At 48.3% G+C, this 26,332-nt stretch overlaps 13 protein-coding genes across 13 annotated transcripts; 6 read left to right on the top strand and 7 right to left on the bottom strand.

Moving 5' to 3' along the window:
- Window positions 1-167: 167 nt before the first annotated feature.
- EV420DRAFT_1620736 (glutamate 5-kinase) lies at window positions 168-1,994 on the bottom strand (the record flags this gene model as incomplete). The annotated part of the gene is made up of 8 exons (XM_060475607.1): window positions 168-246; window positions 296-991; window positions 1,017-1,101; window positions 1,149-1,323; window positions 1,379-1,474; window positions 1,533-1,643; window positions 1,696-1,883; window positions 1,946-1,994. 8 exons carry the CDS (start codon window positions 1,992-1,994, stop codon window positions 168-170), a joined length of 1,479 nt encoding a protein of 492 aa, XP_060330889.1.
- A 135-nt stretch (window positions 1,995-2,129) lies between these two features.
- EV420DRAFT_1543418 (uncharacterized protein) lies at window positions 2,130-5,922 on the top strand. The gene is given in 7 exon segments (XM_060473207.1): window positions 2,130-2,303; window positions 2,355-2,482; window positions 2,538-2,659; window positions 2,717-3,020; window positions 3,071-4,681; window positions 4,701-5,779; window positions 5,836-5,922. 6 exon segments carry the CDS (start codon window positions 2,160-2,162, stop codon window positions 5,560-5,562), a joined length of 3,171 nt encoding a protein of 1,056 aa, XP_060330888.1. The 5' UTR covers window positions 2,130-2,159; the 3' UTR covers window positions 5,563-5,779; window positions 5,836-5,922.
- Window positions 5,695-6,865, bottom strand: EV420DRAFT_367729 (uncharacterized protein). The gene is made up of 5 exons (XM_060481868.1): window positions 6,674-6,865; window positions 6,364-6,617; window positions 5,977-6,309; window positions 5,836-5,928; window positions 5,695-5,785 (listed from the first exon to the last, which is right to left on the bottom strand). Exons 1-5 carry the CDS (start codon window positions 6,741-6,743, stop codon window positions 5,780-5,782), a joined length of 756 nt encoding a protein of 251 aa, XP_060330887.1. The 5' UTR covers window positions 6,744-6,865; the 3' UTR covers window positions 5,695-5,779.
- A 43-nt stretch (window positions 6,866-6,908) lies between these two features.
- On the top strand, window positions 6,909-9,001 carry EV420DRAFT_1543413 (alcohol dehydrogenase IV). Its single transcript, XM_060473206.1, has 8 exons — window positions 6,909-7,542; window positions 7,599-7,871; window positions 7,919-8,037; window positions 8,093-8,130; window positions 8,184-8,361; window positions 8,414-8,486; window positions 8,542-8,693; window positions 8,747-9,001. Exons 1-8 carry the CDS (start codon window positions 7,381-7,383, stop codon window positions 8,907-8,909), a joined length of 1,158 nt encoding a protein of 385 aa, XP_060330886.1. The 5' UTR covers window positions 6,909-7,380; the 3' UTR covers window positions 8,910-9,001.
- A 406-nt stretch (window positions 9,002-9,407) lies between these two features.
- EV420DRAFT_1308824 (cytochrome P450) lies at window positions 9,408-11,556 on the top strand (the record flags this gene model as incomplete). The annotated part of the gene is made up of 9 exons (XM_060468532.1): window positions 9,408-9,870; window positions 9,923-9,951; window positions 10,001-10,210; window positions 10,264-10,698; window positions 10,745-10,921; window positions 10,975-11,082; window positions 11,137-11,297; window positions 11,345-11,419; window positions 11,472-11,556. Exons 1-9 carry the CDS (start codon window positions 9,660-9,662, stop codon window positions 11,554-11,556), a joined length of 1,491 nt encoding a protein of 496 aa, XP_060330885.1. The 5' UTR covers window positions 9,408-9,659.
- A 99-nt stretch (window positions 11,557-11,655) lies between these two features.
- Window positions 11,656-13,837, bottom strand: EV420DRAFT_367628 (solute carrier family 41 member 1). Its single transcript, XM_060481867.1, has 7 exons — window positions 13,578-13,837; window positions 13,462-13,530; window positions 13,046-13,407; window positions 12,881-12,993; window positions 12,441-12,749; window positions 12,139-12,389; window positions 11,656-12,083 (listed from the first exon to the last, which is right to left on the bottom strand). Exons 1-7 carry the CDS (start codon window positions 13,797-13,799, stop codon window positions 11,889-11,891), a joined length of 1,521 nt encoding a protein of 506 aa, XP_060330884.1. The 5' UTR covers window positions 13,800-13,837; the 3' UTR covers window positions 11,656-11,888.
- A 195-nt stretch (window positions 13,838-14,032) lies between these two features.
- EV420DRAFT_1681054 (histone acetyltransferases subunit 3-domain-containing protein) lies at window positions 14,033-16,361 on the top strand (the record flags this gene model as incomplete). The annotated part of the gene is made up of 6 exons (XM_060479215.1): window positions 14,033-14,291; window positions 14,501-14,645; window positions 14,693-14,745; window positions 14,797-14,897; window positions 14,943-15,566; window positions 15,614-16,361. 6 exons carry the CDS (start codon window positions 14,033-14,035, stop codon window positions 16,181-16,183), a joined length of 1,752 nt encoding a protein of 583 aa, XP_060330883.1. The 3' UTR covers window positions 16,184-16,361.
- Window positions 16,362-16,489: 128 nt separating this feature from the next.
- Window positions 16,490-17,221, bottom strand: EV420DRAFT_1224310 (uncharacterized protein; the record flags this gene model as incomplete). Its single annotated transcript, XM_060466495.1, has 3 exons — window positions 16,490-16,644; window positions 16,698-16,899; window positions 16,958-17,221. Coding segments are annotated over 3 exons (621 nt in total), but the record flags the coding sequence as incomplete, so codon positions are not given.
- Window positions 17,222-17,253: 32 nt separating this feature from the next.
- EV420DRAFT_1543397 (Phosphomethylpyrimidine kinase-domain-containing protein) lies at window positions 17,254-19,550 on the top strand. The gene is made up of 9 exons (XM_060473205.1): window positions 17,254-17,385; window positions 17,442-17,567; window positions 17,618-18,269; window positions 18,325-18,448; window positions 18,502-18,645; window positions 18,694-18,735; window positions 18,784-18,980; window positions 19,033-19,218; window positions 19,273-19,550. The coding sequence occupies exons 1-9, from the start codon at window positions 17,320-17,322 to the stop codon at window positions 19,398-19,400; spliced, it is 1,665 nt and encodes a 554-aa protein (XP_060330881.1). The 5' UTR covers window positions 17,254-17,319; the 3' UTR covers window positions 19,401-19,550.
- A 258-nt stretch (window positions 19,551-19,808) lies between these two features.
- EV420DRAFT_367560 (uncharacterized protein) lies at window positions 19,809-20,466 on the top strand. The gene is made up of 3 exons (XM_060481866.1): window positions 19,809-19,943; window positions 19,991-20,327; window positions 20,379-20,466. The coding sequence occupies exons 1-2, from the start codon at window positions 19,890-19,892 to the stop codon at window positions 20,234-20,236; spliced, it is 300 nt and encodes a 99-aa protein (XP_060330880.1). The 5' UTR covers window positions 19,809-19,889; the 3' UTR covers window positions 20,237-20,327; window positions 20,379-20,466.
- A 204-nt stretch (window positions 20,467-20,670) lies between these two features.
- EV420DRAFT_1543392 (uncharacterized protein) lies at window positions 20,671-21,509 on the bottom strand (the record flags this gene model as incomplete). The annotated part of the gene is given in 5 exon segments (XM_060473204.1): window positions 20,671-20,705; window positions 20,764-20,847; window positions 20,901-20,966; window positions 20,986-21,422; window positions 21,488-21,509. Coding segments are annotated over 4 exon segments (227 nt in total), but the record flags the coding sequence as incomplete, so codon positions are not given.
- Window positions 21,510-22,563: 1,054 nt separating this feature from the next.
- On the bottom strand, window positions 22,564-24,658 carry EV420DRAFT_367509 (uncharacterized protein). Its single transcript, XM_060481865.1, has 8 exons — window positions 24,314-24,658; window positions 24,113-24,256; window positions 23,807-24,064; window positions 23,587-23,754; window positions 23,516-23,535; window positions 23,321-23,462; window positions 23,184-23,267; window positions 22,564-23,128 (listed from the first exon to the last, which is right to left on the bottom strand). The coding sequence occupies exons 2-8, from the start codon at window positions 24,242-24,244 to the stop codon at window positions 22,619-22,621; spliced, it is 1,314 nt and encodes a 437-aa protein (XP_060330878.1). The 5' UTR covers window positions 24,245-24,256; window positions 24,314-24,658; the 3' UTR covers window positions 22,564-22,618.
- Window positions 24,659-24,667: 9 nt separating this feature from the next.
- On the bottom strand, window positions 24,668-26,319 carry EV420DRAFT_1543384 (oligosaccharyl transferase beta subunit). Its single transcript, XM_060473203.1, has 5 exons — window positions 26,116-26,319; window positions 25,956-26,066; window positions 25,401-25,908; window positions 24,984-25,349; window positions 24,668-24,926 (listed from the first exon to the last, which is right to left on the bottom strand). The coding sequence occupies exons 1-5, from the start codon at window positions 26,258-26,260 to the stop codon at window positions 24,728-24,730; spliced, it is 1,329 nt and encodes a 442-aa protein (XP_060330877.1). The 5' UTR covers window positions 26,261-26,319; the 3' UTR covers window positions 24,668-24,727.
- Window positions 26,320-26,332: the final 13 nt, after the last annotated feature.

The raw sequence follows: 26,332 nt of genomic DNA, 5'->3' as shown, positions 1-26,332 counted from the left end.
TGGTCGTAGGATGGAGAGAAAATTATCTGACAGAGCCAAACAATGATCACAGCCACAATGTCGTCAGTAGGCACATCAAAGGGTCCGAAACGGTGGCGCTCCAATTGGCTGGTCGACGAACGTTGATGCCGTTATTCCAAGTTTCGGCCGTAAAGCGCCCCGCAAAATTATGGCGGTACGCGGATGGTGATATTTTCTACTACATACTCTGAATCAGCATAGCCTAACAGTTGCGATATGTATGAGCTAGAAAGAGAGGTGAGCACGCAGAATAAAACCAAGGCCCGCCACAGACCTATTTAAACCCTTGATTTTTGAGATCTGCGCAGAGTTGTAGTTGGCTAATCCCCGTCCCACCTCAATAACGTCTGCATCATCATCATATAGAGGTTGAGGCTTTATGTTTCGAGGTACTTCATCTCCCAGCTTTATTGCAAGTGCTGTAGATGAAGAAGATCGTGACAAAGGTTCCAGAGATGCGATTGAAGATGTCATGGAGGATGCCGCGAGAATCGTTGGCGTACTTGGCTGAGTAGAGGCAAAAGGGCTCGCCGAGGAAGATGGTTCAGAACCATCTTGAACAGTAGCAGGACTTGGAGATTTCAAAATAACGATTCGTACAGCCTGGCCAGAGGCAAACGCCCCGATGACACCCAAGACGCCAGCTGCTAGCAGTCGACCACCGGATTCTCTGCGAGACAAGACATTATGAGCTCCGGCATCAATGATGACGCTTCCGGAGGGGTAGAGTGTATGACTCGTCCATGATTTCAGGTCCCGCATAGGAATCGAGGAGGGTTTGAACACCGTATGGGGCGGCCGAGGCAAAGGACAAACATGTGGGCTGCCAGACCTATGTGAATCGGGAGTGGGTGGGCTGTGAACAGGACTCCCCGTCCTCGATAGAGGTTCAAGAGGTGTTCCTGGCGTCGACGAGGCTTTTAGCGAGCTGTGATACTCAATGATGCCAAAAATATTTTCTGGGTGCTTGCTAGATGTGATGATGGTAGTAACACCTGCAGCCAGTGGCGATTTCCGCAGCAATGATTTTTGTTTCCATGCCTCCCGTACCAAGGCTTGATCCGAGGGTCGTTGTGCTAACTGATGTTATAAGAAGACTAGCTGCTTATACGAGGGAGAGAAAGAACCTTGTGATCTGATGGCAGATATCGACGTCACGACTTCTATTTGCTTTGCGTTTGGGTCTTTCCTTGGATTTGAGGTATACAGCCCATCCACGTCCGTCAGTAGGAAGAGATAATCAGCGTGGATCATGGACGACGTGATGGCAGACAATGTGTCATTGTCGCCAAATTTTATTTCCTAGAGAAGAAGTGTGAGGGCACACTCAAGGAGAACACTGGTAGCTCGTACTTACGCTGACTGAAACGGTATCGTTCTCGTTCACGATAGGTACAACACCCATAGACAAAAGTTCATTGAAAGTGTTTACAGCATTTAAATATCTAGTTCGCTGCAGGATAAGGATCCTTAATAACAAACAATGATGTCCGAAAAGAAAAGAAACTTACATCCGCGATATCACCTCGAGTAAGAAGAACCTGAGCGATAGGTTGTTCTAAGTGACCAAAGAGATCGTCCCATAAAGCAATCAGTCTACCCTGTCCAATAGCTGCCAGTGCCTGCATAGATTATAAGCGGGAGATCATATCATTCAATGTAGATAGCATTTACTTGTTTTCCTGATAGACTCTTCGGACGACTTGGCATGTTCATTCGCTGCAACCCAACACCGATAGCACCAGAGCTGACGAGCACCACTCTATGTCCTTGGCTGCGCAGATGCACAACAGTTTCTACAACAGAGGAAAGGGTCGAAAGCAAGGGCTGATGCGTCTTTTCGTGGACGATAGACGAAGTACCTAAGAACAACGCGGTACAGGTACGTTTGGCAACTGCACCGAATGACTGGCATTTTACGGACCTAGCTTTATCACGATAGTACATTGGGGAGCATGACGGGGACGAGCCATGATACCAACTACAACGTGCATGAAGTTGGATATGCGATTTTTTGAGTCCGTCGAGTCAAATGTCAGAATGCGGCCGGAATTTGCCGTACTTTTGACGATCGGAAATATCAAGTGACTGCCTTTTTAGGCTCAACAATTTGAGACTCGATCTCGCTTGCAACCACCATGTCGACGGCGAATGACGCGTTCCATCGCAGGCGTGTTTTGCCAGCGAACGACCCTAATATCCAGGCATTGGATGCGAGAGCTAAGAAACGCGCGCAACATTCAGCACAGAGACGAGAAGAAGCCGAAAAAATTAAAAACCAGGTGAGCCCTCTACCTACCGTCGTTCTTTCACGACTTGCTTAATTGTCAAAGGGAAACGAATTTTTCAAAGAACAGAAATATGCAGAAGCAGCGCAAAAGTACTGCCAGGCTCTGGACGTCGGTGGCGCCAAAGCCGTTATCATATGTAATCTCGCCGCGGCGTTCCTCAAACTCGAATTGTACGTTTTCATTTAAAATACAATCAGTATAAATTTAACATTGAGTGGCCTTAAGCTTTGACCTAGCTGAAGAAGTGGCTAATCAAGCATTAATACGCGATCCTGGAATGCACAAGGCTCGCTACAGGCGTGGGATGGCACGAAAAGGTCTGCATAGGTACCGTGGAGCTCTAATCGGTGAGTTTCATAAAGATTCGTTAAGTTAAGAAATGTATCCAATCAATCTCTTTTCAGATTTTGAAACGATTCTGAAGTCTGAACCCGATTCTTCACATATTTTGTCGGAAGCACAAGCTGCTCGTGAGGCCTGTTTAGAAGGACTTTGCTCAACGTCCGACGATAGTTGTGCTTCTTCGGAATACGGGGACCCATCTGAGGATCGCGCCAAGGATGACTCTTCAACAGATTCGGATTCCAGCGATTGTCATCATTTTGGGAATGGAATTGCTTGTCGCTTTTATAACCATGGCGGCTGCAATCGCGGTCACAACTGCAAATTTTCCCATACTCCGGATGACAAGAGTGTACGGGATGACCTGTGAATGGTGTTTCTTTCATTTGTGTCCACAACCTAATCTTTCTCGACAGTGGAAAGAACGTTTGTCTATTCTTCCTTCTCGGAATTTGCAAGTTTGGTGATGCCAAGTGCATATATTCCCATACAAAACTTTACCTCCCTGAAAACGGCTTCTGGAACGACGAGGAAGCTATTTCAATACTGAGTTATATTTACGAGATGAAAACGGCGGAAGAAATGGAGCGCAGGTTGATGAGCAACCTTTTTCGAACAGTTCCTCATGATGTTTCCTATAGCTCACTTCCCGGGGGTCGAGTCTCGTCCCGCAGCGTTGCCGATAAGCTTCGTTCACGAGATTTCCAAACAAGCGCCCAGCCGTCTAGCTCGCGCTCCTCCTCTGAGCCCAAGGGCAAAGCCAAAGGAAAGAAGAAAGCAGCTCACGCTCCATCAATGTCATCCTCGGCACCTACCCCATCATCCTCCAAAGCACCCTCGGACATTAAAGACCAATTCATCCTCGTCCTTTCGCTTGAACACCAAGATTACTATTCCGACATCTTATCCCACCTTCTATCTGCAATGAAAGCAAGAATTTCCACCAAGCAGGCAGTTACGGAGAGCAGCGCATTGCAGCTACTCTCCTCGTCTCATCTTGTCGGTGTACTCGTAACGGACGCCGGTATCGCGTCGCGGAAACACGCGAAAGTGCTTGCGAAGCTCGTGGAATGGACGAAGGCCGGTGGATGTGTTGTGGTCGGGGGAATGTTCAGCGGCAATATCAGTAGAACGGATATGGGCCGCTTTTTTGGTTCTAGTTGGGGCCTCCCGTGGAGGATGGGATCATATCATCGAACCACATTTGCTCGCAATGAAGAACATAACGCTGTCAAGCAGAACCCTTCTCTACCATCTTCTTATAGCATGAAAGCTGTCCATCTCAGTGGAGTGGATTTGTCTACGGCAGTATATAAGGCGACGACAAACTCCCGTATTGAATCACTGGTCTTCGCTGCTACTCCAGTACAAAATCTTGCAGAATCTCCTGTTGCTCAGACGCGTGTAGGCAATGGCTACTTTGGATACCTGGGCGACGTCAATGGGGAGGATCTATCCACGCCTGTAGTCCTCGCGATGCTGGGCCTTCTCGATCAAAAGCGCCCTGACCCAAGTGCTTCTACCCTGGGTGTTACCAGGGAATCTGCGGCCAATCTTCAGTCACAATCGAAGAAGTTCATTCTCCTCCTGTCTTTGGAGAACGAAGAGTTCTTCGACGAGATTCACGCCCACTTCCTTTCCACCTTGCGATCCAAGACCTGTGTCAAGAGGGCTCTGACACAGAGCGAAGCCTTGACGTTCCTCGCTTCTCCGGATCTCGGAGGAGTCTTCGTCACCGACCCTGGAGTTACTCACAAGAAACATAATTCCGTCCTCACCAAATTGATCGAATACACAAAGGCTGGCGGGTTGGTTGCCATTGGTGGATTATTCAGCACATTCGTCAGCTTTGTAGAAATGGACAGGTTTTGGTCGAAATGGGGGCAGTCTTGGAAAATGGGCTCGTATCATCGTGAAACATTCTTCCGCAATGCGAACAACGCCACTGTTCAGGTCAACCCATCCTTGGCGAATCACTACAGCATGAAAGCTGTTTACCTCAAGAATGTTAGTCCGTCTGCGGCGATGTACAAGGACTCGGAGCAGAGCCGTAGCGGGGAAATTGAAGGCACCTGCTATTCACACTAAATTGGGCTCAGGCTACCTCGGCTACCTGGGTGATGTAAACGCAGAAGAGAGCTCAACGAATGTTCTGCTCTCGATGTTGGGCTTGTTGGATTTCCGATACGACGCTGCCTCTGCTTCCCAGCCTTCGACCTCAGCGTCGTCGTCGTCTTCAACTGGATCCGGTTCGCGCAGCAATAACCGATCCGTCGCCCGCCCACACCAGTCGGCCGATAGTTTCATTCTTCTTATCTCACTTGAAAATGAGCCGTTCTTTGAAGATATCCACAAGAATCTTCTCAAGGCTTTGCGATCCAAGCGACGTGTCGTACAAGCATTGTCAGCCGACGAAGCCATGCAGTCTCTCGCGTCCTCCAACCTCGCAGGTGTCTTCGTGACGGACCCGGGTATTGTTCGGAAGAAGCATAATCGCGTCCTCACCAAACTTGTCAGTTACACCAGGGATGGCGGTTTGGTCGCATTCGGCGGACTTTTCAGTTCATTCATACGTCCTCCTGAAATGGATAAATTCTGGTCGACAGCGTGGGGTGTTTCTTGGAAGGTGGGCAATTATCAGAGAGAGATGTTTTACCGCCAAGAAGAGAATGATACAGTCAAGTCTTCAAAGGGCTTGCCCGCATCCTACAGCATGAAGGCCGTGCACCTCAAAGGGATCAATTCTGCAGCTGCAGTGTACAAGAACCGGGATCAGCATGGAGAGTTACAAGCTCCTGTCGTGCGGATGAAGTTCGGAACGGGGTATTTGGGCTACCTGGGAGACGTCAATGCCGAAAAGGAATCGACTGACGTCGTTCTCGCTATGCTGGGTCTTCTGGATGCGTAGCTGAAAAGGATATTGATTGACACTGATTGTTGTCTGGTGGCTTCTCATTGGTTGTCTTGGTTTAATACATTACAGTATGTAATAGTTACTCGTCTTGACTGTTGTACATGTACATACTTTTGCATTCCATTGTGACTGAAATTATTACAAAGTTGGTATCCAAGGAACAGAGGGAATATAAACGAGTTCATATTGATCGCACTGAAGATTCAAGAAGCTAATCCTGAATATACGTGAGAAAGCGACTGAAATGATATATGAAGATGTGCTTACCATAGTCACGATTAAAGAGTCATCGTTGTCTTCTACACTTTGGCGGGTATACTGCCGGGCCAATGCTCTTGATTTCTTCTTCTCCAGTTTTATCTATACCATAGTCGTCAAATGCACAGTGTGAGGTATCATAACGCATACCTGCTTCTCTTTCTCGAGACACAATGAAGTCAGCCTCGCAATTTCCCTTTCCATCTCCTTCTTTTGCTGCTTGGCCCTTTGGTCAAGGAACTCCTTTTGGGTCTGCTCGCGAGAGATGCGTCTCTTCGAGTCTTGAAACAAGACTTCGCACTTGTGTAGTGCGTCTTCGCGCTGCCTCTCGATGTCCGAGCAGCATTCTTGTACGACGAGAAGGTTCTGGTCCAATTCGTTGATACGGGCCTTCAAAGTGGCGCTATTACGTCGTTCAGCCTCAAGTTGATCGTATATTGGTAACCGTTCTTCGAGGTTATCCGCAGCTTGGATCAGGCGAGACTTGTGAGAGAGTCAGTGTTTTCGAAAAAGAGAGAGAAAATAGTCAGCACGCACTATCAAACTGTCGTCCAGAGGAGTATCTTTTACTATCTGCCTTAAACTGTCTGCAGTGGCAGCAATATGTCTCGGCTCCGAAAGGGAGTCCAAACTCTCAAGCTTTCCAGCATTGTATAACACTTTTCCTTCGAGGCTATCGTCCACGACTGTGAAATATATTTGATGAGGCTCAACAGAACCCTTAGCCTTTCTGCATATGGAGCAGACTTTGCCCTTGTAGTTATTCGTGCAACTATCACAGCATCCATGTCCTAGAGATATTTAGATGATTCAGTATTTAACACATTATAAGCAGTAATTGGCGTACCACACGCGAGGAAGAGAAAGGATTCCAAAGGATAGGAATCAGTGCAAATCGGACATTGAGCGTTGACCATTGTGACAAGATTACGCGACGAATTACAGAAGTAGTGCAGAGCTGGGCGACGCTGGAACGGTTTTCTTCAAAATACGAAAGGAAAGACTTTGAAAGTGAAGGGCGACCTAAAGTTGGTGGTTCAACGCGACTCCGGCCCGGGAGCGCGTACTTCAGCGTTTGGACACTCACGTGATGCCACCACATTTGGAAATCACCGTCGGAGTCCGAACGACGGAGTGTCTCTTCTTTTTCTTGTCTTTTTCTTCTTGTTTTCCCATTCCCCCTGGCAAGGCCTGCGCGATGTTGAGCCGCATGGGGTTTTACGGCAACTAACATACCGGATTTAGATTGTGCCTTGATCTATGCTCATTTATCCCGCCGAAAATACAAATATCAAGTCTGCGTTTCCTGTACTATGTCGTAGCGTGGCCCGGATTTCCAGTCTGTGTGTCGTCTCTACTCTTCTCGAGCTGCTTTTGCAATCCACGCACTCGCTCGCACAGTATGGTCATGGTATCTACCGCAGCGAATGAGAATGTTCTTATAGGTCCCGATTGCCGGCTGAATTACTAAAGTTGTTGTAATTGTAAGCTTTGTCTCACGTCCGGCTTATATATGTAACTGTGCTGCTCATGTTCCTATGTCTCTTCCCACTCATGACTACCAGCTCTTCTCTACAAGGCTTCTATGGCTGGCCCGAGGGCCTCACTGGCGTGTATTACGGTCCAGGATCCGTATCTACTGCATTGCCCAAGTTGCTTTCCACTCTAGGTGCTCGGAAAGCACTGATTGTAACCACAAGGAGTCTTGTGGGCAAGGTAATTCTTATGCTGTTCTTTTCGAAGCTCGCAAAAACCTGAGTAAATCATTGTAGACGGAGCTTGTAAAACAAGTCGAATCCATTCTGAAAGATCACGATGCATTTGGCGCCACTTTTCATGAAATCGGAGAACATTCACCCATCGCAGGGATCCGTCGTGCTGTCAAAGTCTTTCGTGAAAATGACTGTAACATCATTGTCTCCATCGGAGGTGGCTCGCCCATTGATGCATCAAAGGCCGTCCTGTACTTTTCGCAGGAAGAGACCGGAGGCCCTATTCTTCCTCAAATAGCAATTCCTACCACACTCAGTGCGGCGGAATACACGGTTCGTATCAATTAGTTGGTTCTTCGCCTTCAATTCAAAAAACGTAGATCGGCGCCGGATATACAAATGACCAGGGTCAAAAGGCAGTGGTATCCTCAAGACGTCTTGTTCCCGCCGGTATCATACTGGATGCAGAGTTTACCTTACCGACGCCAGAACGACTTTGGTGCGCGATTCCATTGTTTTCGTGTTTCCTCGACAACTCATTTCGATATGTTTAGGCTCTCAACGGGAATTCGCGCCCTCGATCATGCCGTAGGCAAGTGTACTCTGGCGAGTCCCGCCCAGCCAGTTATGCTGATGCCCCTCCAGAAAACTTGTACAGACGCGGAGTCGCATTTCCTGTGAAAGTGTTATGTTATTCAGCTATTGCCGACCTTTTCAAATATCTTCCTGCCTCAAAAGCCAATCCTCAAGACGTGGAAGTGCGACAGAGGCTTCAACTTGCGTCTTGGATGAGTATTTGGCCCATGAATTTGGAAAGATATGGGTTAGTAAAGTTGAATTTACTGAAGAATGGAACACTAAATGATGGGCACCAGACCATTGGGTTTGTCGCATGCCTTGGGGCATAAGTTGGGAGCAGCGTATGGCATACCGCACGGCATCACCTCCGTGAGTTACAAAGCACTTTAATGACTGTCATATTGACTAATATTGGCGAGGGCAGTGTCTCACCTTGGCACCCGTGGTGGCAATGAAAGCACAAACGGAATCCCAAGAAAACAAGGAAACGCTCACCAAAGTGCTGCCCCACCTTCATCTCGAGTCAACGGGTTCTGTGGATAAGGACGTTCTGCTGGTATCCAAATCGATTAAGGAGTACGTTGTTTTTCTTTTTCTGCTCAACCCTTTCCGTGCTTAAGCCTCTGTAGCTTGGTGGCTTCACTAGGGCTCGCATCCGACTTGGCAACATACAAAGTTCCCAGGGAGGATGCGGGGAAGATAGCAGAACTGGCGCTCGGCAGCAAAGAAGACCCTGTGTATGGCAAAGTGATCGGAGTACTTGAGAGTCTATACCCAGCAGGTGAGGTATGATGGCACGCTCGTAAATCGTAGTCATTCGGATGTACAATCAATTACACAAGAACGGAAGGGTCTTACAAATGAAATCTTGGTGAACTTTTTCGGCTGGCCAGTTCAAGCTCTTTCAGTGACTAACCATTCGCATTTAGATTTTGAGCTATTCTATCTGCCGTTTGCGCCCGCCACATATTCCGAAGTCTCACTGAACACGATGCCTCTAGCTATAATTATAGTGGATGTCCACATGCTGGACGTTATGAACGTCGCCAGACAAGCATATTCCCGCAGCTAATGGAGGAAATGCCATCCAGCAGTAGAGCATACTATGACTCTTGCTTGTATGCATTTCAAGCTCCGCCCCTTTGGATAGTCACTTTGGGGGCTAGTCCCCCTCCTCGTAAGTTACTCCATGCTCCCTCGCTTCTCATGAGTCAGGTGAACGCCGGAGAAAGAATCGCCGGGAATGGGTTCCTGTCTGGAAAACATCCAGCGGATTTTATGGGCCTTTCAGCACCTTGCTTGCCTCTCAAAAGGACCTATCGCTATCATGATGATCTAGACCTACAAAGATGAGTGTCTGATGGTGTATCATCAGCGATACCGCGAATTCCTTTGGTATGAAAGTGAGCGTATTCCGTGATGTACGTCTCCAAACGTGCGCGACTCCTCATCCGAATAAAATTGAAACGTCACAGCGGATAAGCGGCTCTTCTTTAAAGGGAGCAGTGGCCCAAAGCGGCGTGTGCTACTTTACCATCCAACATGGTGTTTCATCTTGGATCACTGCAGATTATCGCTCTGGCCCTCCTGGGTTATGTACTCTACCTTGTTACTTCAAGATTGTTGTTTCATCCCCTCAGGACCTTTCCTGGGCCGAGATTGGCAGCGTTGACGAGCTGGTATCAGACGTATTTCGAGAGCTTTTGCGATGGTGCATTCGTGGATCATCTGGAGAACTTGCATAAGATATATGGTAAGCGGCCTTTCCGTGTTTATCATCCCAACTCATAGGACCACCTCTGCAGGTCCTATCATTCGTATAAATCCAAGGGAGGTTAGCGAATATTCTACTTCGACGTTTCCGATGTTTAATATCAGTCCAGCTCCATTTCAGTACACCTCAGGCTTACTTCACCATTTATTCTTCCCAAGTGAAGTTTGCAAAGGATCCAAAGTTTTATTTTGCTTTCAATGAAGACGAATCATCTTTTGGGTACACAGATCGAGTCTTGGCGAAGAAACGAAGGGAGGTTCTCAACCCCCTCTTTTCCCGTCGTTCGATTCTTAGGCTTGAGCATATTATCCAATCGAAGGTGAGCTATCCAGACTTCCACCAGCTTCCTGCAATGCTTAATTCACTCGAAAGGTCGATCTTCTCGTAGCTCGTCTGTTAGAAGACTACACCGATAAACCAGCTAACCTTCACTTTGCATTTAAATCCACAACGATGGATGTAATCACTGCATATTGCTATGCTCATTCTTTCGACGCCCTCTTGTGTCCCGACTTCACTCATCCTGTTCTTTTGAGTTCTGAGCGGGCAATGCCCATGATAACATCGATCCGCCGTTTCCCTGTCTTGCAGATCCTACACCACTTACCCGAATCGCTCACGAAGCTGCTGAGCCCCGAGACCGTCGGATTCGTTGAGTTGCGCAAGGCGCTATTGGCGCAGATAGAAGGTATCCTAGCAGACCCCAGTTCGCTGGACGCTATGCATGATACCATCTATAACTATTTCCTATCACCTGAGAAGCTCAAGTCGCAGCAAGTCCCGTCGAAGAAGTCGTTGTTAGATGAGGTAAGATCCGACGTTTTGGTGCGATGGCTGCTGAATCGTTTACTAGGCACAAAATCTCCTCTTCGCAGGAACCGATACGACAACCAATGCCATGACTGTCGGATTCTTCTATGTCCTCAATGATCCAGCTATACACGCGAAGTTAACTTCCGAAATATTTGCTGCATGGCCTATCAGAGAATCATCCATTTCTTATGAGGTTCTAGAAAAACTTTCGTACTTGGTGAGTCACTCTTCTATGTGCTCATTTGAGATTGACGCTTGCATCTTTCATAGACAGCTGTCCTGAAAGAGGCGCTGAGGATGAGCGCTGGCGTGCCGATCTCCATGCCTCGAATTGTTGATACACCGACATATATTGACGGCGTGGAGGTGCCTGCTGGGGTGCGTCAAGCTTATTGATTACTTCAACTGCCATCAATTTTTTTTCCAATAAAGACCGCAGTTGGGGTGGGATGCACGTTCGTCCTCATGAACGAGGAGATCTTCCCCCAACCGCACGCGTTTCAGCCAGAGAGGTGGCTTCAGCAAGATTCTCAGAGCCTGGAGAAATATTTGGTCCCGTTTTCGAGAGGGCCTCGCTCATGCATAGGTGTCAAGTGAGTGATCATAAGCCTTGTTTAGCTGCTTATCAGTTGTCGTGCAGCCTTGCCTGGTGCGAATTGTATTTGGTTTTCGCAAACTTGTTTCGGAAGTTCGATATGAAGATACACGAGACTAGGTGAGCATGAACAAGTAGCTAGCATCCTATTAGCTGGTTGATGTGCACTTAGCGTTCAAGACATGAAGTTCCGGTGCCATGGCTTGTCTGTCTTCCGTGGTCGACACTTCCACGCTAACGTGCAAGGACGAATCTGATTATGGCACTAGACCTAATCTTACAAAACAGAAAAGAACACCGTATGAGCAGTGAATGTAATATAGCAAAAAATGGATATTCTTCTCTTTATCCCTCTTCCGACAGTGACACCACCGCGTCATATCTAGCCCTTCCCAAAAATCGTCGTACGTCTGTCTGGTCCATAATACCAATACATTACTCAACTCAAAGACTCATTCCCATCATTGGGGCCTTTTGAAATATATCACGGATCCCCGCTACTGATAAATGATTAAATCTACGAGTACTTTTGTCTAGAGTATCCTATGATACAAACCCGAAGAGTATCTTAATAGTATCCGATAAAAATTTAACCTGTCGAGGGCATCTTAGAACGAACGTGCACGCCTAACAGCGATACAATCTCGAAACAGAAGACCAGAAGCAGCTGGCCTATCAAATCCATCAGAGCGGAATGTATAGGCAGCGCATACATATCCGGATCGAGGTTTTTCGACCACAGAAAGTTGGTCAAAGCTCCAGCAATGAAGAGAGAAGCTGTAACCTATATCGGAGGGGATGAGATGGGGACATAGCGCGTATTGAACATGAAAACGTACAGCGCAGCAGAAGAATACCACCGAGAACGCAACAAAGACGAATGGGAGGGTTAGCCAACCCAATAATCTGAGGATGGACAGAAATATGATTTCCACAGGGATTGTAACAAGGATGAGTGTGATCATAACCATTCGGGCACTAGGCTCCGATGGCCGGTTGGCAAATGTGCTGGGAGTCACTGACAGCGCGGCTGCATGCAGAGCTGTTGATAGTCTGGATGCAAAGATTGAACCCACGCTTCCCGGTAAACCTGAGAAACCTATGAGAGCCTCGGCTAAAGCGAAAGAGAGTGCAAACTGACCGCTGATAACGACGGCGAGGAGAGCAAAGCCTTCGTACCTACTCACGAAGAGGTCAAGTACAATACCTGTTGCGCTGCTGATGATCATGGCCCCAAAGAGAGGTGACCAGCCTTGTCCTATAAGGTCTCGGACGTGGGAGTTTCGACGCGTCGACACGCCGCATGAGATCGCGGAGAGTACGACTATGGCGCATATTATTAAAGGCACGGGCGTGTGAAGGAAGCGAATGAGAATCGTGGACACTGCTCCGATGAGGACCAAGGTGACTAGGTCTCCAAGACAGGACGCCACTGGGGGAGCGATGTTGTCTGCGAATTCATTAGCGCTGTGAATCAGATGGGATGGATCTCGTTTCAAAAAAGCGACGAGCCAGGAGTGCAGCCCCATGAAGACGCGATGGCTTACTCCTCGCATCCATATGAGTGAAGAAAGTACTCACCAGGATCACGCCCATAATACCTGCATAACACGATGAGTCCGCACATGAATGAGCCCAGGATGATACTGGATAGGCAAGCGGCAGACATGGCTGTAGAAGCAACCATGATAAATCTAAACATAGGCCATCAGAGGGGTCAAACACTGGTGACGACACGTTACCAACACCGGTAGTCCGGATTTTCGGTCGGTCACTGGAGGTAATGTTGGCCGTGGACGTCTGGCGTGTAGGAACAAGGCGCTCACTGCCCCTGATGAGGCTGGGGCTTCCTCGGTCGTCCGGGGGATTATCAGACCCAGCACTAGAGACACACAAGCGGCCACAAAGGAAACCACTGTGGCCTGGACTTGCAGTAGAGAAAGGTTCCCAATAATCATTTTCCGTCGCACAGAGCTGTCATCAAGTTCGCCCATGTTTGCAGCGGTGCCCAACCGTGCTGATAGATTCATTTCGAGGTTCCCTTTGAGGTTAAGCACGACAGGGATAATCATTATGAGTTGGTCGACCTCCACCATGGCTCTCCACCTCTGTCAAGGCCAATATTGAATCGCGTGAATGATCAAAGGATAAATGTGACGAACAGAGACTTGGTCCAGCAATTCTCCTGTAAAAAGCAAGCCTATTGTAGTGAAAAGTAATGTTGGGGCGCCCTGCAATTACTGAGATAGAGTTTATGTAAAGCACAAGCGCGACGAACCTCGATGACGATGTTTTTTATTTGCTGCCACAGTTGAACTCTAGGCCCACTCATCGGCCCAGTTCGCGGCGAATGGCCGCCCAACAGTGCTCTATTGCCCTCGTCATCGTATTCATTATCGGATTCGTTCTCATCGTCCTCATCGTGGTCGTATTCCTCCTTGCTCTCGTTCGTCGGGAGGTTGGCGAGCTCGATATCGTCGTCGTCGTTGGTCGGAGCCATACTTTAATTTTAGAGGCAAGAGGCAAGGGAGCCGTGGGAACTCTGAAGTAATCAGACGCGTGATCCGAAAACCTGTTCCCACCTTGAACTTGTACTTGAATCACCACTCCTCGCGTTCTCCGTAGCGACCTTTTGGTTCGCTCAGCGACATCTGGGAACCATTTATTTGGATTCAGGGCTGTTTTCTGCCTTGGTGGCATTACCGACCTCGCGGGGGGCGCCGTGACGCCGAGATGTACTCCAAGCTTACTCCTTATGCTTCGCCGCCTCCGTTACGCTCTTCCTTGCTCAAGAGTCCCTCAGATGCGGTACCACCGACCGACGATCTCAAGGGCCTTGAGTCTGAGCTCAAAATTTTGCGTCAAAAGCTCATCGAGCGAAGCAAAAAGGCGAGCGACGACATGCGGACTATCGAGGAATCCATGCGTCGTATGAAGGAGATTGAGAAAGGAAAGGCCAAATCCATCGAGAAAGTCAAGCGAGAACGCGACTGTACGTGTTTTTCATCCCTACGCGTCCCTGTATTCTCACTTGTTGCTCTATTCTATTTATATCTGACTTGAATGTGTACCTTTGCTGTTACAACAACTGCTACCCTACGCCTTTCGTCTTGAATATCTTATGGGTGTTCTCTTGCGAAATTCACCGGTCCTGCTATACGCCACACTTGCGAAATTTTCCTTGGGATGGTGCATCTGTAGTCACTCCCCTTCCCGACGCAGACGAACCTAGGCTGTCGGCATCGCTTTCTGGGAAACCTAGACTATCCTCTCATCCATTGCAAGCCGGTCCGTCTTCCTCACGATCTTCGTTGGACCCTCGAAGGTGGCTCTTTCGTTGGTCTTCGTTGTCTGGATTATCTTATGATTGATACTTAGTGCCTTTGACGAGAGCAAGAAGAAGAAGAAAAGGAAACGGGAATACGATGAAAGCGACCTTGAATCAGGTATGCCACAGTCTTCTCCATATCCTCATACAACTGACTTCCCGTTATCAGCTTCTCAGCGACCCCGGAAGGGTACGCCACCCGTAATCAACCATCCTCCTCCTCCTCCTCCACCGAAAGCTCAGAAATCTGTTCCTCTTGTCCCCAGCAAGGTAGTTCAGAGTGTTCATGGTTGACTTCTCGTTGATATTTTTTAGCCCCAAACGGGCCCCGATTTTACCGTACCTCAATCTAACTCTTTATTACCTCAACGACCACCGATACCACCGCCTCCGATACCAGGACCTAGTAAACCTACCGATGTAACGGATGATTTCAGTAAACTCAAGCAACCACCTCAAACCTTGACCACGACCTTCTACACCTACATCGAACCATGGATACGGAACATACGAGAAGAGGACATTGGATTTCTGGAGCATACTGGAGACGAGGTTGAGCCGTACGTTATGCCCAAGTTAGGGCGACATTACACCGCCGTTTGGGAGGACCAGGACACGGGACTTTTCCCTCCTAACGATCAGGATGCACCACCGGAGGTCTTCCAGCCACCTGTGCCAAAGTGGGATCCGTCGACATTGATGGAGACAGAGTGTCTTGTGGAGGAGAAAGGGCATGGCTTGTTGACTGAGCGGGTGATTAGTGCGTTGCTACCGATGGAGAACAATGAGTGGAAGGGGGTGAAGGCCGCCGAAGATGCGATGGAAGGGAGGCCTGGAGGGAGTGGAGCTGCTGCTGCACGAAAGGAGAAATTGAGTGTGTCTGACCTGGAGACGCGAATACGTGATACGATGCGATATCATGGTCTGCTCAACGAGATTGTGAGTATGGCCACTGTGCTCTTGTGATCTACTAACATCTATATCAGCCAGACTACACTGAGAAAGTGGATGATCCTATAGCTACTGCCCTACGACACGCTCAGCGTGAGCTTCGCAGAGTGGTAGCTACGAACAAGGCTCGCAAGGCCCGTCTGGTAGACATCGCGCGCGATCGTTTGGGGTACCAAGAATACGTTGAGCTGCGCGAGTCGATAGACAAGAACATCAGTAATACGTATAGCAAGCTGCAGGGTAAGGATATGCCTAAGCTGGGGAAGAAGAAGAAGAAGTCGATTGATGAGACGAATCCGATGGCGCTACCTCCTTGTCCGGCAGCCTTGGGATTGGGTCCGGATGAGAAGAACCATTTAGTGGTGGCCAAGCAGCTGAAGCAGTTGGTGGATACGCGGAGACAGTGGGTGGATACCGTGGGGAAGGTGTTTGAGAAGAAGCAGGAGGAGAGTCCTGGGAGGATTTGGGGGGTGCCAAAGATGAGTATTTATGAGGGTGTGGAGGAGGAGGTTCAAGCTGCGTTGGCGAATATGCCCACGCAAACAACACGGACTAGTAACGTTAAAGGTAAAGGGAAGGCTAGAGATGTTATGGATGTCGGATGATGCTGGTTTCTTTCTTTCGCGGTGCGAGGTTTCTTTCCGTTACTCATTATATCTTATTATTTCACTGCATGTGCGCTGTAACTTTTTGCATCCATGATCACCGGCTTTTCTTAGTATGACGACTGCTGTACGCATGTACAATTAACAAGGTGACGATTATTTCTTTGACTTTTTCGCTTTTTTCGTCTCTCCTGTGCCATCGTCTTTCCGTTTTTTACCCTTTGCCTGCTTTGCTGTTTCCTGCACTGGTTCCTCCGCTACCTGTTCATCTATCACCATCACATCATCAGCTGTAGGCTGTTTCATGTTAGAACCATATGGTTTGAAGGAGTGTTTTAGTAGTTCCTTCGGGTACGATGGGCGAGGAGGGTTTATGTATGGTTCGTCCGCCTGGTTTTCTGCTGTCGTAGGGACTACAGCTGTTTCTGAGATCACCAAACGTCGCGCTATGGACCGGGGAGCTGGGTACCGACTTTTAAGTTGTTATGTATCATCACTAGCGAAAATGTCGTACCGAGATACATATCATCCTTTTTGCTTTTCCGAGGAAGAAGACATTCCAGGTCACCAACTTCATCCCCGCCAAATGGTCCGCCATCGTTGCCAACGTTCCAAACGTCGTAAGAATGCGATTTCCGGGAGATTTTCCCTATATTCGCGCTCGAAGAGCCTTGCGGCATTTCAATGGTAACGTTTTCTAGATATTTGATCTTCATCTAGACCGAGAAAAGGTGAGATTTGGGAAAGGCGCGAAGAAGTACAGAATTAGCGTACATTCTCTGGGACGCGTATAAGCCACAATTCCAGCTCCTCGTCATCGTTCAATGAGTCCCAATCAAATTCCCCGCTGTCTGCATTCTCCTGTAGGACAACTCCCTCTGGCGGTTGGTATGCCCAATTCGGGTCGGTGCCCTCATTCTTCCCGTGGTCGTCGACTTGGGCCTTGGTCTTCCCCTTGTCTTTGGATTTTTTGGTCGTTTGCTTGGGTACTGGCTCAGGTGTAGGCGAGGAAGAGGGAGAGGACGCTGGCGAGGACATGACTGTGTGCTGTTGAAAAATTATGGCGTAAAGGCGGCGGTCCGGTCCGGCCTGCTGGGCGGGAAAAAGATAAAGGTCGCTGAACTTGATTTCGAATCATGATGCAGCAGCGAGCGGTGCTGACCATTGCAGGCTCAGACTGCAGCGGTGGAGCTGGTATTCAAGTATGGCTGCGCCGGTGAAGCGCTGATTGCAACTGACATTATATTTACTGCTCAAGGCGGATCTCAAGACGTTCACTGCCAACGGATGCTACGGAGCCAGTGCTATTACGGCCTTGGTTGCAGAGAATACCGTAGGCGTTCAGGATGTCTTTCCTTCGCCCCCGCTGTTTGTTGTCCGACAGGTGAGTGTGCTGAATCATGGAAACGCGTTGAAATTACCGAGTCATAAAAGATTTTATCTGTACTCCAGGATATCAACATGGACGCGCTAAAGACTGGGATGCTCTTCGATGCAGAGATAACCAAAGCTGTTGTTCATGCGTTGAAGACGCACTACGGAGGGAATGTTCCTCCCCTTGTGTGTGACCCGGTTTGCGTCTCGACTTCGGGACACTCCCTTTTGAATCCGGATGCGATAGACGTTATGATCAACGAGCTTTTTCCTCTCGCGACACTGATTACACCAAACAAATCTGAGGCCGAGTTGTTGTTGGCTCACGGAAGACCTGGAGCCTACCCCGGTATCAGTACTCTAGAGGATATGTATCAGGCTTGCAAGGATTTTTTCACCCAGTTCAGTCCGGGTCCCAAAGCGATTTTGCTGAAGGGAGGACACGTAACGGCAACTGTCACAGATGTAGAGCGAGTATCCTCTGCATATCCTGAAATTAGTGTTGTCCGGGACGGCCTTTTCGGCGAAAACATGGAGATCCTGCAGGTCGGGAGGGACCTTTCGGGAACGGAACTTGTCGTTGACATGCTTTATGAGAATAACGGTTCTGTCACTATTCTGTCGAGGCCGAGAATCGAGTCTACCAGTACACATGGGACAGGATGTACGTTAAGTGCAGCTATCGCTTGTGGTTTGGCGCAGGGATTGTCTCGTGAGTGAATTTGTGCATGGCGGCATCCTCCTTCTATATTCACATACCCTTATAGTTCTTGAAGCCACGAAAGTGGGCGCTTCGTATACCCATATGGGTATTGAGAACGCTGTCCCCTTTGGGAAGGGTCATGGCCCACTGAATCACCTTCATTCCATCACTAAGATATCAATACCTAGGTACTTTATTTTGACCCGCAAGTTTTCTTCCTGCTGAGGATATGTACTTTTAGGTCTACTCCTAGTAATCCGTATCCGTTCACCAAATTTCTCATTCAAGAGAATATTGGTATATGGAAGGACTACGTGGAACACGATTTCGTCAAACAGCTTGCTCAAGGTATCTTGGGGCGAGAACATTTTGTGCATTTCGTCAAGTACGTTCATCCTGATCTCACTGCTTATTAACGACTTTCCTCTTACAGACAAGATTATCACTATCTCAAATACTATGCTCGTGCCTATGGGTGAGCCTAATACCCTCTGATGTCGATTTTGGTATCTTACTTGCTTAGTCTCCTCGCCGCAAAATCAACGACTTTCTCCGCGATAGAGTCAGCAACACAGACGATACTCAACGTTTTGCACGAGATCGGAAATCACACTGCGTTCTGCGCTCGTTTTGGTATCACCGCGGATGAGTTGGAATCGACGGAAGAGTCGGCGGCGACAATGGCCTATGGAGGTTATTTATTGGATATCGGGTTACAGGGTATGGTGCAACACAGTCTTGCAGCCCCGTTCAATCTGATGGCACGTTATAGGTGATAGGGTAAAGCTCCTGATGGCTTTGCTCGCATGTCTCCTGGGGTACGGAGAAGTCGGACTCTGGATCAAGAAGGAGGCAGCCAAGCCAGGTTCTCCAGCAAAGCTCGAAGGAAATCCATACCTTCATTGGATAGAGGACTATTCGGGGCCTGACTATCAGAAAGCGGTTAAACTGGGAATGGGTGGGTTCACGACAGTGCAACAATTTCGCCGTATACTGACATTTATGTACACAGAAACTATCGAGGCGTGCGCCATGGCTGACCCGCCTTCGCCTGCTAGGTATAAAGATTGGTGTGAAGTGTGGCGAAAGTGTACGAAGCTGGAAAAGGGATTTTGGGATATGGCGATGCAGATGTCATGACTGTGATCACTTCGATGAACGAGAATATAGTTATAGAGTAAATACAGCAGCAGAAAGTACAAATGTAGACTCGACTCGGGACTCGGCATTGGCGATTTTTGCTTTGCACATGACTTTCACGTGTCTCAGACGGCCACCAATCACGCTCTTCAACTTTCAAGTTTCTTCTTGGTTTCTTCGCTTGAATACTCACGATACTCATGTCTGGCTTGAAAAGCACTTTACGTCAATCAGCCAAGCTTGTTAAACATGCTGGCACTTACAATGCCTCAGTAACCCTTCTGAAGCTGGAGGAAGAGTCGAATCTGCGACCAGAAATCTCCTAGACGGTCGTAACACGTCGAACTGGAAGATACTGTACAGGTCATCAAGGAATACATAAATGTATCCACACCCAAACGCGAAAAGGTGAAAAGGTTGACCTCCTTGTCGCCGAAGAAGCCCACACCGATACAGTAGTCGTTGGCAACCCCATCCAACCTCACAAAGATGGAGGGACGGTCACAATGTGATAGCGAACAGTTGAGGGAATTGGAGCTGCAGGTGAGACCGATTCAATCCTGCCGGTACTCGTGCTAAGTAATGGCTAGAATCAACCGTTTGCTACGCTTGTGTCGCTTATGCTTTCATCACAAACAAAGGATGAAGTCACCGATGCTGCAGTAAAGCAACTGCGTGCTGCACTAGGCGGAAGTATATCCGTGCAATGTATGATTGACACGGAAGACAGCAGTGTTTCAGAAGCTATCTCCAAGGTCGGATTTTGGAGGCAGAAAACAGTGGGTTTTGTCTTGATCCCATTCATTGACAGCAATAAAGCTCCGAGACGAGTTTGATTCAGACGTCCCGAAAACTGTTGATGAGCAGTGCTCTCTACCGGGAGTCGTCCCAAGATGGCCTTTCTGGCGCTTCAAATAGCTGGAATCTGTATTTATTTTATCCTGTTCCCAAGAGACTGAAACCGAAATGTCTGCCCAGTAACCATGGTATCGGTGTTGACGTACATGCCTATTTGGATAACGAACCGTCTAGGGTGGCATAAGCTTCCGATGAAAACCCAGAGGAGATGCAGAGTATGTCGAAAAATTATAAATTTGTCGAGAAGTTTGAATAAAGCACTAAGCAGATACCTAAAAACTATGAACTTTCTCCGACTCGAAAATAATCTATCACACTTTGAAAGGAACCCCGGGCTGATAAAAGCATTGCATTACTCAGGCTGCATTCTGCTCGCAATTACTTCATAATCACTTGTTGTAGCCGCCGCGACCAATGATCGAGATCGACAGCGGGGGTGATGCTACTCTACATTGACGACACGTCAATCTCTCACTGCAGTTGCATTAGAAGGAAAGTGCCATACCTTGGGGGCAGAAACAGTCTCAGGTGCCCCTCTCCGCTGAGATGCTTTTGGAGCAGACGCTCGACCGGAGATGAATCTACCTCCCTGTGTTACAGTCAGCGAAATGCTCTGTAACCCTACAAGATGGATGGTCTTACCGAATTGCCGTCCTCCGACGAGCTGGGGAGTGGGGAGCCATCGTTGTCTCTAGCAGAGCAAGGTAGCTGCTGCAGAAAGACCGACGGCGACCGCAAGGATGACGAAAAGAGAGCCGAAACGAGTCATATTTGAAAGGTTGTCGAAGAGCGAAGAACGAGGATAGAAGAAAAGCTCAAAGGAAAGCTTGGTGAGGATCCATAGCAGACTTGGAACGTCTTTTATACCCAAGCCAAGGCTGCAGGTCCTAAAAAGGGTCTGCAGAAAAATAATCATTGGCTCTACTGACACGAGAAGCTGACCAAAAAGTCCTAGTGCCAGAGCGCAGTTTCATACGGCATTCTGGTAGAACATGAATTACGACGTGTAGTTCACGAATCTCCTACGTTTGATGCTCAGAGAAATACACATATCGACCGTAAACAGTTTCAAGTCTTCTTGAGGACATGCATCGCCCGCAAGTGTTTGATGTCGTAGGTCAGTATGGACAATACTGGTTATAAAAAGACGGTGTGGTTTCGAAGGTATCGAATTGGGTTATTACTGGTATCTCGAAACACTTAACGTTCATTCTAATGAACTTCCCTAGAGTCGTGTTGGTCTTGGAGCGACGCCATACAACCCGATGCAAGATGGGGTTGCGGGCACTTATATATATCCGATCACGCTCGCATCTCTGTGCAGTCTTCGGATTGTAAGCCATCACCTCAACACCTATGTCACATATTTCCAGAGTTAGAATCATATAAATGGTGTGTTTCAAGTCTCAGTAGGCTTCGCCCCGACACACTGAAAGTAGTACTTAATTATTCAGTGCAAAATTGGAACATGTTTGAGTATCCAGAAAAACCAGCGGCAGCCTCTGTCACTGTCTGTTGGGTTAGCGGGATACTAGCTGCGGTTGATATTTTATCGTTGTCCGTTCTCCGCAGTACCACTCCACTTCATTTTGTAAGGCCTATGACTTACGACAGGTCCGCAGGATAACTGCGGTTGATTTTTGTGGGCATGTACACGTATCACTATCCACACGACATTGAATACGGATGGTGGATACGGATACCCGGGCCGGTCCATACAACCTTCGACGACATAAATACCTATAAATACTGCCGTATTCGTTTGGTTGAAGTATGGTCGTGGAGGACGTTGGGGACAATGGCATCCAGTATATATAATGTTGATGGAGATCCAATCACATTTTGACTCCAGATATTCATTATTGTCGCCAAACTGTCTGTATACAGACCATGGTACAGACACGGTATGGGGCTTTCGTCAAGACTCAGCTGTATCGTACGCGGGCAAGAGTTTTCATATGGTCTATGGCCTGTATTGTCGCGATCGTATCCGTAACGCTAGTACAGTGCCATTCCGAGATCATTTTTGACCATTTCCCATCTTCGTCTACGGCATGTGCTGGGAGGCAGTCCAAGGACAGGCACCTTGCTGGTTTTGTGAGGATTATTATAAGCGACATATGATTCACAAAGAGATTTCATTAATAGCTGCCTGCGGTTATACAACTGCCTTTACATAGTATGGCGGAAGTGTGAGGCTAGAAGCTTTTGGGATATGGCAGTGCAGAGGTCATCGCCTCAATCCGCATGAGGGCTCAGGGCAGAACAGTGAAATATTACATTACAATCAGAAGGCATCTTTAGCAACGACATCGTTGCCGACCAAAGTGGAAGAGAAAAGTCCTACCCATTGAAGAGACCTACGTTTCTTTTCCTCGACCGTCGGCGGCTAGTGGATCATCTACTCGCGCCTTCTTCGTCGCACTTGCCTCATCATCCAAATGGCAGCGCTTTTTCTGAGAAAGAGGCCCTGTGGGACGGCTTCGTCCCGCATTATCCAGATTGACGCGCCACCTTGACATGAATCTTGACATGAATGGGCCCATGGTCATAGATGGTACAGGAGCATGCAGGCTGCAATGCTCTGGTATCACTGTGCTTCTCGTGGACAGCGGAATCTGAGGAGGAGGAGGATTTGAACTGGTTGGAGAAGAATCGTGCTCTATAGCCAATGATTGGTTACGAAGCGAAGTTGACGCTTTAATGAAAGCGTCTTGCAACGCCAAGTCGTATCCAACACATTGTAAGCTATAACAAGGAGCAGCGTACTCCCCCGAATCTAGCTGTCGGTGTATGTCGACACACGAGACTTGTTGATCGTTTTGTTCCTTCAGAGTCTGACTGATGGTGACGCAATAGGTCTTTTTAGTCTACATTTCATCTGTCAGTATGCGAACCAGCGTTTGTGATCCCAAGGAAGCGTGCCTGAGCATCTAATTCGATCCATTCGGATAGCTTCATTTCCTCGCCATCAAAGGGTGCACTGAGGTAGCGACCCAGATATAGCCACTAAAGAGAGATCAACAGACGTTAGGCATCGGAGTCAGTTGAGCTCTACGCACCTCATGAGATTCTGCCTCCACGACCAGTTCTACGGGTGTTCCTTTGGGCAACGTAACGGGGGGGTGAAACCAGTATCCTGCCTGAGCTACCCTGGGGATGTGCAGAGGCATAGATTGAGGAAGGCCAGGAAGGAATAATATACTGTGAGAAACACTGAGGGTCTAGCTGCTAGGCGAATTCAAGAAGTTCCTTACTGCAGAGACTCTGCGGGTTCCTAGATGGTGTAAAGTCAGTATACGAATACACGACGTGACTAAATGCGTACAGAAGGTAGGGTAGACATTATTTCTGCAGGTTCTTTGAATACCACACGAGTGGGCACGAAGGAATCTTCGACGAAACATGTTGTTCCGAACGCCAGAGACACAATTTCGAGTCGGCGTTGGTGAGCTTGCGCCGCAAGGGCCTTCGCCTGGACTCGGAAGGTGTCGATCTTGGAATAGCGTTAAACGTGCACCTGTATGATACGGGGACGGGGGACATACTTGTTTTGATAGGCCGGTCGTTTTCTTCTCTATTGCAGCCAAGCGTTCCACGAGATCTTGCTTATCTTTTTTCAACGCTAGAACCTCGCCTCTTGCCTGCTGTTCGTGCCATTTAGCCTGGTGAATGCTCCCTTGCAGAAGTTCATTTTGTTTCTTCAACAGTTTAGCTTCCGCCTGCAAAGTAGCGATCGCTGAGTTGAGGCGTGCGTTATTTGCTTGGCAAGACTTCAGGCTGTTCGCCTGGAAACCGTAGGCGACCTATAGAGAACTGAGAATCTAGTCTTTGAGAAGAAATACGCGTCGCACCTTGAGTTGCTCAAAGTCTTTGATAGACGCATCGTGCCCGTCTTTGTATTTCGATGCCCACCAGACCTCGAGGCATTTGAATACCTCTGGAGTCATGCCCGGACCGTGAAGAAATGGAGGCACAGCAGCCATTGCAAGGGAGAACTGTGTGAAAGAAGTAAACGCGACGGTGAAAGGTGGTGATGGTTCGAATAAACAAACAACTTTCGGCCTCAATTAAGACTTGGAGACTGACACAAGGTGACTGGTCGGAACCGAGAGACGCGTCGACGCGCTAGGTCGTTGGCATGTCAGGGCTCGATTCGGCAATCAACAGCCTCCAACGACTGGCGACATACGAGCCTGGCCGGCCGAATACTGAGAGTCCTAGGCGTATAGTTTGTGCTGCAAGTCTAAACCTTTATTCTTTTACCCACGACTACGACTTGACTTGCTCCCAGAGAAATCTGGTTGGATGAAATGTCGGAACGATATCCGATGTCGATTTAAGTTTACGCCTGAGTTTCACAGTACGACATGTGGCGCCCACCTTTGTTTCGCGAAAGTCGCGCACACTTTACCCAGAAAAAAAAGCAGCTCAATTCGCACGCAATTTAAATACATTGACCGTACCATCTATTCTGTCTTTTGGGATTTACTTGTCTTCGACTGGCGTACATCACCAGCGAGCCACATCGCAGAGAACAAGAAGAACCCGACGCTCGTGCTTATAGCACCAGCGTAGTATGGCCAAGCTGCACCGAGGAATCGCGGGTATCCGTCATGCCGTGGCGGCACGACAGCTACAGTGATTGAATGATGAAGGTGCGTCCATCTATTCAGCAACAGACATTAGACGCTGCCATAATTCCAGTCAAAATGAAACACATACCCTTTGCGCTTGTAGTCAATTACAAACTTAAACACACCGTGTCGGTCAGGCGCGCGGAATTGTGTGGAGTAAATGCCTGGTTTTCCTGCTACGGGTGGTAGAGTAGTGCGGATATGCGGGTCCAGCATAGTGAATTCGAGTTGCATATCCTTGATGTCGGAATACGGCTCCCATGCATCCTCCTTCGGATTGTATCGAGAAATGGCCGCATAGTAGACAATAGGGTCGTTGATGGTATATTGTTCTTTGGAAATCGTAGTATTCGCGATATAATGGTCAGCATCCTCGATGCGCAGCACCAAAGATTCTTGGAAAGTCCAAGCAGCGACATCACGCGCGAACTGCATGTTGCCAGATTTCACGCCCCTTCGTCAAAATGAGAATCATGCAGTGGAAAGTGAGAACGTATACACGTACTTGGATATTTCTTTGTTTGCGAACTTGTCACGGAACAAATCCACACCACCAACCCAGGTCACACGCGCGCCGCTCAGCGCCTGGAAACCAGATACGACACCAAGCTGGCTACCTGCCCAGAGTCCTTCACCACCCTTCTCTGCGGCGTCGGCTAGTGTATCGCTGGAACTGTCAGAGTCTGCAGCAAAGCTTTCTTCCGGGGCGTTCAAGATGGGAACGATGAGCGGGTTGTTTCCACGCGCGAATGGAATGCCAGAGAACCATACTGGTGGTGTATTGGGAGTCAGCAGAGGTGAATCTGCAGGCACTGAGATGGGAATGACATTGGCGGGTTCATCCCTCTCGGGGAAGTGGGAGATGAGGGGAGTACCAGGAGGTGGAAGGATGAGAGAAAACTCGGCCGCAAGCGAGGAAAGCATGGTTTGTTTTGGAGAAAGCGCGATCAAAAGGTTGGTGTTCAGTGAGAGTAACTGGACGAGGTTTTGAGGTGTGATGTCTTTTGCAAAGTCTAGAACGGGTAAGTCTTCGTCGAGTTTTACTGATATTGACACGTACTTTTGGTGTCGGAGGCAAAGACGATAACATGGGCGAACGATGCAATGCCGTCCTCAATTAGAAGCGGTCCCTCCTCCTTTGGGCCACGGAAGGTAAGTTCATATCCAGAATCTGGCTGAAGCTCAGGTAACAAGAATATTTCCACCTCAAGAGTACGCACCTTTCAGGCCGTCGAAGAATATCGAGAACTGGCTTTGCGCAGCAGGATCAAGAACGACGAGTACTGAATTGCCAGTGCTTGACTTAGCGTCCAGAAGGCTGAAGAGATAGAAGAGAAGAGACATAAGGGTGCATAGTGAGAGCATATTGCCCGGGACTAAAGAAATGAAGGCCAAGCAAATGGCCTATAGAGCCAAAATTCAAGTTTGTATAGTTGC

The sequence above is a fragment of the Desarmillaria tabescens genome (assembly GCF_030435595.1).
Source record: "Desarmillaria tabescens strain CCBAS 213 chromosome Unknown EV420scaffold_17, whole genome shotgun sequence".
Classification (NCBI taxonomy): domain Eukaryota; kingdom Fungi; phylum Basidiomycota; class Agaricomycetes; order Agaricales; family Physalacriaceae; genus Desarmillaria; species Desarmillaria tabescens.
The sequence above is the reverse complement of the archived record's forward strand: the minus strand, read 5'-3'. Positions and strand labels throughout refer to the sequence as shown.